Raw genomic sequence first — 10732 nt, forward strand, 5'->3', positions numbered from 1 at the left:
GTGAGCCGAGATCACGCCATTGCACTCCAGCCTGGATAACAAGAGTGAAACTCCATCTCAAAAAAAAAAGAAAAAAAGAAAACAAGAAAACAATTTCATCTGCAGTCATGTCAAAAATAATATACTTAGGAATAAAATTAACCAAGGAGGTGAAAGATCACTGCATCAAAATCTATAAAACATTAATGAGAGAAATTGAAGTCACAAATAAATGGAAAAATATCTTATGTTCATGGATTGGAAAAATAAATATTGTCAAAATGTTTATACTACCTCAGGTGATCTACAGATTTATTGTGATCCCTGTCAAAAGTCCCATGGCTGACAGCCAGCAAAAGTGCTAAGAATACACATTCACATTGGAGAAAAAGATAGTATTTTTAAAATTCACATAGAACCACAATATACCCCAAATAACTAAAGCAATCTTCAGCATGAACAAACCTGAGGGCACCATAGCTCTTGATTTCAAATTATATTACTAAACGATAGTAATTAAAACAGTATGGTATTAACATGAAAACAGACACATAGACCAATGGAACAGAATAGACAGCATAGAAATAAACCTATACATTTACAGCCAATTGACTTTAGACAAAGATGCCAAGAACACACAAAGGGAAAATAACAGTTTATTCAATAAATGGTATTGGAACAACCGGGTGTCCACATGCAGAAGAAAGAAATTAGAGTCTTATAATGTTTATAAAAATCAACTCAAAATGAATTAAAGAGTTACATGTAAAATCTGAAAATTTAAAAGTACTTGCAGAAACATAGGAGAAAAGTTCTATGCCATTAGTCTTGGCAATGATTTTTTGGATATGACACCAGAACACAGATGACAAAAGCAAAAATAAATGAATGGGACTGCATTGAACTAAAAGGTTTCTACAGCAGCAGAGGAAATAACAAAAATGAAAAGGCAATTTATGGAATGAGAGAAAATATTTGCAAACCATATATCCAAAAAGGGGTTAATATTCAAAATATGTGAGTTCTAGTCCATTTTTGCATTACTACAAAGAAATACCTGAGACTGGGTAATTTATAAAGAAAATAAATTTGTTTGGGACCAGGCACATGGTGGCTCATGCCTATAATCCCAGCACTTTTGGAGGCCAGGTGGGCAAATCACTTGAGGCCAGGAGTTGTGGACAAGCTTGGCCAATGTAGTAAAACCCCATCTCTACTAAAATTAAAAAAATTAGCCGGGCGTGGTGGCACACACCTGTAGTCCCAGGTACTGGGGAGAGTGAGACATGAGAATCACTTGAACCTGGGAGGTGGAGGTTGCAGTGAGCTGAGATTGTGCTACTGAACTCCCGCCTGGGAGATAGAGTGAGACTCTATCTTAAAAAAAAAAAAAAAAAAAAAAAAAAAAAAAAAAAAAAAAAAAAAAAAAAAAAAAAAAAAAAAAAAAAAAAAAAAAAAAAAAGTCTATATTAGCTCACATTTCCATAGTCTGTACAGGAAGCATGTTCCTGGTGAGGTCTCAGGAAGCTTCTGATCATGGCAGAAGGTGGAGGTGGAGCTGGTGCGTCACATGGCAAGAGAGAAGACAGAGCAAAAAAGGGTGGGAGGAGGTGCCACCTCTTTTAAACAACCAGATCTCACATGAACTACGAGAGCAAGAACACTCTCATCACCAAAAGGACGGCATGAAGCCATTCATGAGGGATCTGCCCCCACAGTCCAAACACCTCCTACCAGGCCCCATCTCTAATACTGGGGATTGCATTTCCACATGAGATTTGGAGAGGTCAAACATTGAAAGTATATTTAATTCATACAATTCAATAGCAAAATGATAATAATAAATTAAAATTTAAAAAATGGGCAAATGACCTGAAGATATTTTTCCAAAGAAGATATGCAAATGACCAGTGGGTATATGAAAAAATGCTTAATATCATGAATCAGGTAAATGCAAATCAAAACCACAATGAGATATCACTTCACACCTGTTAGGACGACTGTTATCAAGACAAAAGATACATTTTGGCGAGGGTGTGGAGTCATAGGAACCCTGCTTACATGTTAGTGAGGTTGTAAATTGATACAGACATTATGGAAGGTATTATGGAGTTTCCTTAAAAAATCAAAAAGAGAATTATCATATGGTCTAGGAATTTCTGGACATAGGTACAAAGGAAATGAAATCATGATCTTGAAGAGCTGTCTGTACTCCCATGGTCATGCAGTGTTACTCCTAATAACCAAAATATGAAAACAGAAGTGTCTGTTATTAGATGAATGGGTTAAGAAAATGTGATACACACACACACACACACACACACACACAAATTACATATATATATATATATATATATATAAATGATATATAGATACATATAGACACATTTATCATATATATCTCCAATGGAATAGTATTCATCCCTTAAAAAGAAGGAAATCCTTTCATTTGCCACAACAGGGATAAACCTGGAGCACATTTTGTTAAGTAAAATAAGCCAGTCATAGACAAAAAACACTGCATAATCTCACTCATATGTGGAATCTGAAAAAGTCAAACTCTTAGAAACAGAGTAGAAGGGTGGTCACCCAGGGTGGAGGGGTGGGGGTAGGAGAAAGGGGGAGACTTTGATCAAAGCTTACAAACTTTCAAAGTTTAAGATGAGTATGTTCTGGAGATCTAATGTACAGCATGGTTACTATAGTTTATAATATTGTCTACTTGAAATGTATGAGGAGAGTAGATCTTATTCTCACTGCACGCAGACACACACACAAAGGTAACTGTGTGAGACGGTGGATGTGTTTATTATCGTGATTGTGGTAATCATTTCACAATGCATATGCATATCAAACCATCATGTTACATATTTCAAGTATCTACATTTTTTTGTCACTTATAGCTCAGTAAATCTGGGGGAAAAAAAGAGGGACCTCTTCTGAATTCTAGATTTCATGCTTTTTGTCAGTTTGTGGCCCCCAATTTGACTGTGGTTGTGAGACCTTAATAGCAGAGATCCATTCAATGGTTCATTAAAAACAATCCCACTCTGTATAATATTCCATTCTTTGGATGTACCACAGTTTATTTATCCATAGAGGAATTTCATATGCATATTACCAACTGAAAAAAAAACCCAAAACTGAAATGACTACATGTACTATATGACTCCAACTGTGTAAAATTAAGGAAACAGCAAAATTATGGAAGACAGTGAAAAGATCAGGTTACCAGAGATTGGGGAGAGGTGCGGGAGAGGGACAGATGACTAGGCAGAAAACAGGATTTTCAGGGCAGTGAAAATATCTGTATGATACTACAGTGGTGAATTCATGTCACTGTACATTTACTCACACTCACACGGTGTACACTAAGAGTGTACCCTAATGTGAACTACTGACTTTGTACAATAGTGATGTGTCAATGTAGGCTCATCCGTTATAACAAGTGTACAGCTCTGGTGGGGACTGTTGATAATGAAGAAGTCTATACACATGACAGAGAGAGAGGCATATGGAGTATCTCTGCACCTCTCTCAATTTTGCTGTGCACCTAAAACTGCTCTAAAAAAACCCCCTAAGTCTTAAAAGAATATGTACTGTCTCTCATATTGTTTGATAGAATGCTCTATAAATGTTAATTAGGTCTACTTGGCTGTTAACATCAATTTTTCTACATCCATACTGATTTTAATTTCATTTATTGCATTAATTACTGAGAAAGGAGCATTTGTATATAAAAAATAGAGTCTAAAAAGCAAAATCAAAAAAAATCCTCCTTCAAAAAATATATTATTTGTCCTTTTCTAAGTCTCCCTTCCATGCGAATTGCCAAATCCACCAAATATTTCTTATACTCCTTTTTTTTGGAGATGGAGTCTTGCTTGCTGTGTTACTTAGGCTGGAGTGCAATGGTGTGACCTTGCCTCATTGCAACCTCCACCCCCTGGGTTCAAGAAATTCTCCTGCCTCAGCCTCCTGAGTAGCTGGGATTACAGGTGCGCGCCACCCTGGCTAATTTTTGTATTTTTGGTAGAGACAGAGTTTTACCATGATGGTTAGGCTGGTCTCAAACTCCTGATCTCGTGATCCACCTGCCTTGGCCCACCAGAGTGCTGGGATTACAGGTGTGAGCCACGGCACCCAGCCCAGATACTCCTTTTAGTCCCCAGGAGACCAATGCAATCACATGTACCTGGATTTTGACAGATTCAAGTTTACAGCCTTACTCAACTGTTTATCTTATCTGTAGTGGTTGCTTTTTCTTGCCCCTCAAGATCAATTCATGTAAATCAGTTATTTAAGAATTGGAGAAAAATGTGCCGTTGCCTTAATGCGTTATATTGTGTTCATCAAGATCCTGACTCATTTGTGACATTTGCTGTTAGAATGAAAACTAATTCCGACTTCATTAACTTTATATACTTTTTTTTATTGTTTGCTATTGTCACTGTGAAGGTCACGGGCAGTGTAACTGCGGAAGATGTGACTGCAAAGCAGGCTGGCATGGGAAGAAATGTGAGCACCCACAGTCATGCATGCTGTCGGCTGAGGAGAGCCTCAGGAGGTGCCAGGGAAGCTCTGATCTGCCTTGCTCTGGGAGGGGTAAGTGAGGTCTCTCAGGGCTTGCCAAGGCCTGTCCATCATGATTCAAATGAATTCAATGCACACACATCTTAATTTTAAAAACAGCTGAGATCCCTGAATGAGGGACTATTAGTCTTTTTAGAACTAATAATAAATCCAATTTCCATGAATGGAAGTACAAAGAGAAATTCTCTTTCTCTCTCTATATATATATCTTTCACACACAGACACTCTGACTCACTGTCAGTCTACTTGAGCCTTGAAGGTATGTTCAATTTCAGTTTAGTTCAGTTCAATGTTACATTAAAAAAAGGAACACAGTTTAGATGTTTGCTTAAAGCTTTCTGAATGAGACCACCTAATTGTCCACTGACATTTATGAAACCCAGTAACATTATTTTCAGGACAGTGTTGGCTTTTGGAAATTCACTGTATAAACAAATAGTTACGAATAAGCTTTTGTCGTTTTGGAAGGAAGGCATGTAGCCTCAGGTGTGTTCTTGGTATCAGATCAGAACAAATTAGAGGAGAAGGACAAATTCATTTAGAAGAACATGGGTTCCATTCCTCTTGATTTATCAAAATAAGAAATACAATTTCACTTCTCACATGAGAATAGCAAAGTTAATATGAAATATGCTTTTGAAGAACTGGTGATTGACATTATTACCAATTTTGTTCCAGAAAGAGGAAACAGACTTTCTTCACTTGAACGTTAGATCAGAAATTTAATTTTAGGTTGCATTTTTCTTGTTTAAAAATGTACTTTTTAATAGGGATGTAATTCACTTACCATAAAATTCACATACCACTCAGTATTTTTAACACATTAACATAATTATGTAGCCATCACCACTGTCCAATTCCAAAAAAATGTTTATCACCCTAAAATACTGTTACCCTATGGCAGGCACTCCACATTCTCTTGTCCCAGAACCCCTAGAAAGCACCAATTGACTCTTTGTCTCTGTGGACTTGTCTATTCTGAATATTACATACAAATGGAATCATAAAATATGTGACCTTCTTGCATCTGGCTTTTCTCCATTTAGCATCAGTGTTTGCAAGTTTTATCAAAGTTGTAGCATATGTCAGTCCCATTCCTTTTTATGGCTAAATAATATCCTGTTGTATGGATACACCACAGTTATTTAACCCTCCATCAGTTAATGGGCATTCAGAGATGGGGTTTCAACTTTTTGGGCATTATGAATAATGCTGCTATAAACATTCATGTGCAAGTTTTTGGGTGGACATGTGTTTTGATTTCTTTGGGGTCTAGATCTGTGAGTGGAATTTTGGGATCATGGAGTGACTCTATGTTTTACCTTTTGAGGTAGTGCAGGACTGTCTTCAAAATGGCGATACCATTTGACATTTCACCAACAGTGTGTGGAAGTCTCAGTTTCTCTACATCTACATCCTCACCATTTCTTGGTATTGTCTGTCTTTTTGATTCTTTAGAGTATCCTGGATAAAGAAGACCCCATAAAGTCTCCCAGATCATTTGTAGCATAGGTATTTTCTCATATCCAGTACTGTATTTTCCCCTAATTGTAAGTAGAGAAGTTGAGAAGTAGGGTTTGGGTAGAATATTTTTATTTATTTCAGAAGTATTTTTGACTAGCCCTATGTTTCACCAGCAATCTCAGATAAGAACCATTGTTCTATCTGCATTCATAATATTCTCATTATAATGCTGGATAAGCCATCATGCTTTTAAAGTAACAGATTAAGGCCGGGCGCGGTGGCTCACGCCTGTAATCCCAGCACTTTGGGAGGCCGAGGCGGGTGGATCGCGAGGTCAAGAGATCGAGACCATCTGGTCAACTTGGTGAAACCCCGTCTCTACTTAAAATACAAAAATTAGCTGGGCGTGGTGGCGTGTGCCTGTAGTCCCAGCTACTCAGGAGGCTGAGGCAGGAGAATTGCCTGAATCCAGGAGGCGGAGGTTGCGGTGAGCCGAGATCACGCCACTGCACTCCAGCCTGGGTAACAAGAGCGAAACTCCGTCTCAAAAAAAGAAAAAAACAAAACAAAAAAAAGTAACATTAAAATTTGTATCCCTCAGACTACTGCTTTTACCAACACTTGTAATCTACAGCAAAACATAACTTTACATTATTATTTTACATTTACAAAAAGCTTTATCTATTGGGCCCAACCATGTTAAGGAAAAAAAAAAATAGGAAGGCTAATTAGTGTCTTTAAAAAAAATCAGTGTGTCTTCAAAATGTATTATAATCCTGGGGACTATTCCATTTCAAATGCAAAACCTTGGGAGGGAAAGAAAATGAATTTATTTCACAAATAGATTTTTGATCTTGAGGATACTTTGTCAATTACATTTATGTTAGAGAAGTTTAGGTACAGTGATTTTTACTGTTGTCTTTTTTTTTTTTTTTTTCGGAGTTTCATTTTTGTTACCCAGGCTGGAGTGCAATGGCGCGATCTCGGCTCACGGCAACCTCCGCCTCCTGGGTTCAGGCAGTTCTCCTGCCTCAGCCTCCTGAGTAGCTAGGATTACAGGCACGCGCCACCATGCCCAGCTAATGTTTTGTATTTTTAGTAGAGACGGGGTTTCACCATGTTGACCAGGATGGTCTCGATCTCTTGACCTCGTGATCCACCCGCCTCAGCCTCCCAAAGTGCTGGGATTACAGGCTTGAGCCACCGCGCCCGGCCTACTGTTGTCTTAAAATGGTAAACAAGGCAAAGGGAGGTCCACTATCTTAAAACATTATTTAAGTTAAAGGGCTCACATTCGGTAAAATTATTTAAACTCCAAATGGTTATGTCACTGATAGGAGTACATAGAACAGAAACAATAGGGATATGTATTTATATTTTAAAACAAAAAAAGGAACAAAATGTATACTTTTTAACAAATGCTTTTATATTTTGAAGCTTAAAATGTCAAATCATATAATGGAAAAATAGGAAAAGCATACAAAATATCTCTCAAACAGAAAATCACTCTAAGTATATACTTGTATGAATAGTTTTTCATTTGTCTCTATGGTTTTTTGTTTTTGTTTTTGTTTTTGTTTTTTGAGACAGCGTCTCCCTCTGTCACCAGGCTGGAGTGCAGTGGCATGATCTCGGCTTACTGAAACCTCTGACTTCCTGGTTCAAACGATTCTCTTGCCTCAGCCTCCTGAGTAGCTGGGATTACAGGCATGCGGCACCAGGCCCAGCTAATTTTTGTATTTTTAGTAGAGATGCGAGTTTCACCACTTTGGCCAGGGTGCTCTAGATCTCCTGATCTCTTGATCCACCCACCTCGGCCTCCCAAAGTGCTGGGATTACAGGTATGAGCCACCCCGCCCGGCCTAAAATTTTTTAATATGTAGGACAAGTGAAAGAAAATTATTGTGAACTTAATATATTGATCCTTAACAAACTCCACTAGTTTGTTCCTCGAACATGCATATTTCCTGTCCTTGAGATTCACTAACTTATTTAGCTACCATTTTTTTAAGCAACGGAATATATTTAAAGTTTATTTTGTTAAAAAGGTGTTGAATAATTGTATAGAATTATGATTTTTTAAATTATTTTTAATTCATTTCAGTCTCTAGAAGTACTTTAAAACTAAATAAGCTTCATCCATTTCCTTATATGAGCGAAGTGATTTCACAGGGAATCATGACAATGTGTAAGATTTTTGAAAATGAAATCCAAGAATTTATGACAGTCAGTTCAGTGCTTTTGGTCAAGGTCAGGGACCCTTTCTTTCTCATAGAGCTACATTTGCGAATTCATTGGCACTGACTGTTTTGAAGCAAATGACCACTATAAAAACTTTTAAAGAGTTCATTTTGTAATTTATGAATGAAAACTGCAGCTGTTGTAACATGAGTTAGGAAAGCAGTTATAAGATCCATCAGTTTCTCAAGCCTGAGAGCCTCATCAGCTCACCAGCTGGGAAAAACTGAAGTTCGTCAGGAACCAGGTGAAGTTAAAGGCATTTTTTTTTTTTTTTTTTTTTTACCAGAAATTAAGTTAGATTACTTGTTTCTGCTGGTGGTGACTAAGTGTGATCATTATGTCTTCAAGGTGGAATAACTTAGATGTTTTCTTAAGTTCTGTATCCTATGATTCCTTGGTTTCTATACCATATTGCCTGTAGATATATTTTCATGTAACTAGATGTATCTCGTATAGCCAACATAGATCTAAAGACATGCATCCTACTTTTGGTTCCTGGGAGTAAGGGTGGGAAAGCACTTTCTCTAGTCACCTAGTGTTCTGCTCAAAACCTATAATGGATTATGATAGACTAAACATTAGTTTTACACTCTTCCTGACTTAAAAATACATTGTTATTATTATTGATGTTCTCTTGACCATGAGATTGACTTTGGTTAAAAAAATATGAGTAAAATTCATTTGTGTCACATCTGAGCAGAAGCTGTAAGAGGCAGTGAAAAACCTGCCATTCTCTCTTAGGCATGAGGATTTGCAGTGCTGGAGATGGTCTCTGACCCGTTAGCCTGGGTCTCTGAATGAGAATGAGTAGCAAAAATCTCTATGATCCACCAAGATTCTATAATATGAGTCAGAAAGAAGTTCCTGTTGTTTTAAACAAGTGAGATTTTGGAGGGAGGTGTTGTTGCAGGAGAACACCTGACTGATACTCAATTCCACATACAAAATTTAGAGAATATAAATATCTTGGTTAAACCAAGATAAATGAATACAACAAAAATCATGCTTACACCTAATGAGATAAGCATTTAAATAGCTGAGGTTTATGACTATATGTATATGCAGTCAGTATCAATGTCTAAACCAAAATAAACATGCACATATTTTACAAAATGATCTATTTATGTTATTCTGTCAACAGCATTTATGTGCACTTATTGAACAGGTAAAATGCTAAGAACATTGAATACATTTTTAAAAATTTCCTAAAAACACAATGAAGTAGGAAGATGTATAATTATTATTCTTTTTGTAGAAAAAAATAATTGGATATTTGAACAATTTGCCATTTTACATAATTCCAGTGGTACAAGTTTAATAAAGAAGATTAATAATGTTCTCTGACTCCAGGGTTATTGTTTTGGATAACTTACAAGTTCTTGTAACATGCCAATTTATTGAACAATATATATTTAACATATTTCCGGTTACAAATATAATTCTCCAGCATCATTGAAATGGCTGCATAATATTCCATTATATGGTTATAGCAAAATAATTCAATCAATCCTTTTTTATTAGATATCTATATGTTCTCTTATTTTATTCAAGTTCTACATGCCATGATTTATATTCTCATAGCAGAATATGTAGATCTAAAAAAAAATCGGTGAAATATTTTGAAGGAAAAAAAATCAAAACAATTTATAATCTCTAAAATAAATTATACAGCTATACTCTCCTGCCCGGGGCATAAGAAAAGTCCTCTTCACCCACCACTAGTGACAATTTAAATAATCTGTTAGCTCTTCTGAATGTATTTTGCTGTCGGTGTTAACAAACTTTTGCCATTTATCAAGCTTCTTTCATTGACTTCTAGAATCATCAAACAAATGATTTATCTGCAGGCATTGTTATTCAGAGGCTTGTGTTTTCAGCATTTGCCTTCTTTGATCATCATTTGTCCTTGTGTCTAAGTCATCTTTTTGTTTGATACTGCAATCCCATGTGCTTTTCTTGTCTGTCCTGTTTGCCCTTTGGTTTTCTTTTATCAGACTTGTTCTAAGAGATATTGCATATGTTTTAGTTCCTTAAACACATAACCATACACCCCCATAAGGGAAGATGTGAAATGGAGAAAGAATGGTAGATGGAGGCTCATTATTTAATATTGTAACTTCTAGAAAATAAAAACCATGTCCTCGTTTTTATCAATTAGCATACTTTAATTAATGAATTAAGCAAATTGTTTCAATTCCCTTACCTAGGAACTTATTTCAAAGAATAATAGCATGCCAAATTCTCACCATCTGGATATTTTTCAATGAAGTCACAATTTATCTTTCCCTTTTGTTGGCAAACCCCATTTTTAATTTCCAGTTTTATTTTTCAGAGAACTTTTCATGATGAGTGTTTTCTTTCTTTCTTTCTTTTCTTTTTTCTTTTTTTTTTTTTTTTTTTTTTTTTTTTTTTTTTTTTTTTTTTTTTTTTTTTTTTTTTTTTTTTTTTTTTTTTT

General features: G+C 36.0%; 1 protein-coding gene across 4 annotated transcripts in view; it reads left to right on the forward strand.

The window, feature by feature from the left end:
• The window catches only part of ITGBL1 (integrin subunit beta like 1), a 274140-nt gene that overhangs the window by 126462 nt on the left and 136946 nt on the right, over positions 1-10732 (forward strand). For all 4 annotated transcript variants that reach the window (XR_001817264.2, XM_017501329.2, XM_037728946.1 and 1 more), the window contains one exon: positions 4438-4584. Coding sequence is in view for 3 of the 4 variants with exons in the window: in XM_017501329.2 (XP_017356818.1) it covers positions 4438-4584 (147 nt within the window). In the remaining variant the exon portion in view is untranslated. The remainder of the gene's footprint in view (positions 1-4437; positions 4585-10732) is intronic.

The sequence above is a fragment of the Cebus imitator genome, unplaced genomic scaffold, assembly GCF_001604975.1.
Source record: "Cebus imitator isolate Cc_AM_T3 unplaced genomic scaffold, Cebus_imitator-1.0 Scaffold14, whole genome shotgun sequence".
In the NCBI taxonomy this organism is placed as follows: domain Eukaryota; kingdom Metazoa; phylum Chordata; class Mammalia; order Primates; family Cebidae; genus Cebus; species Cebus imitator.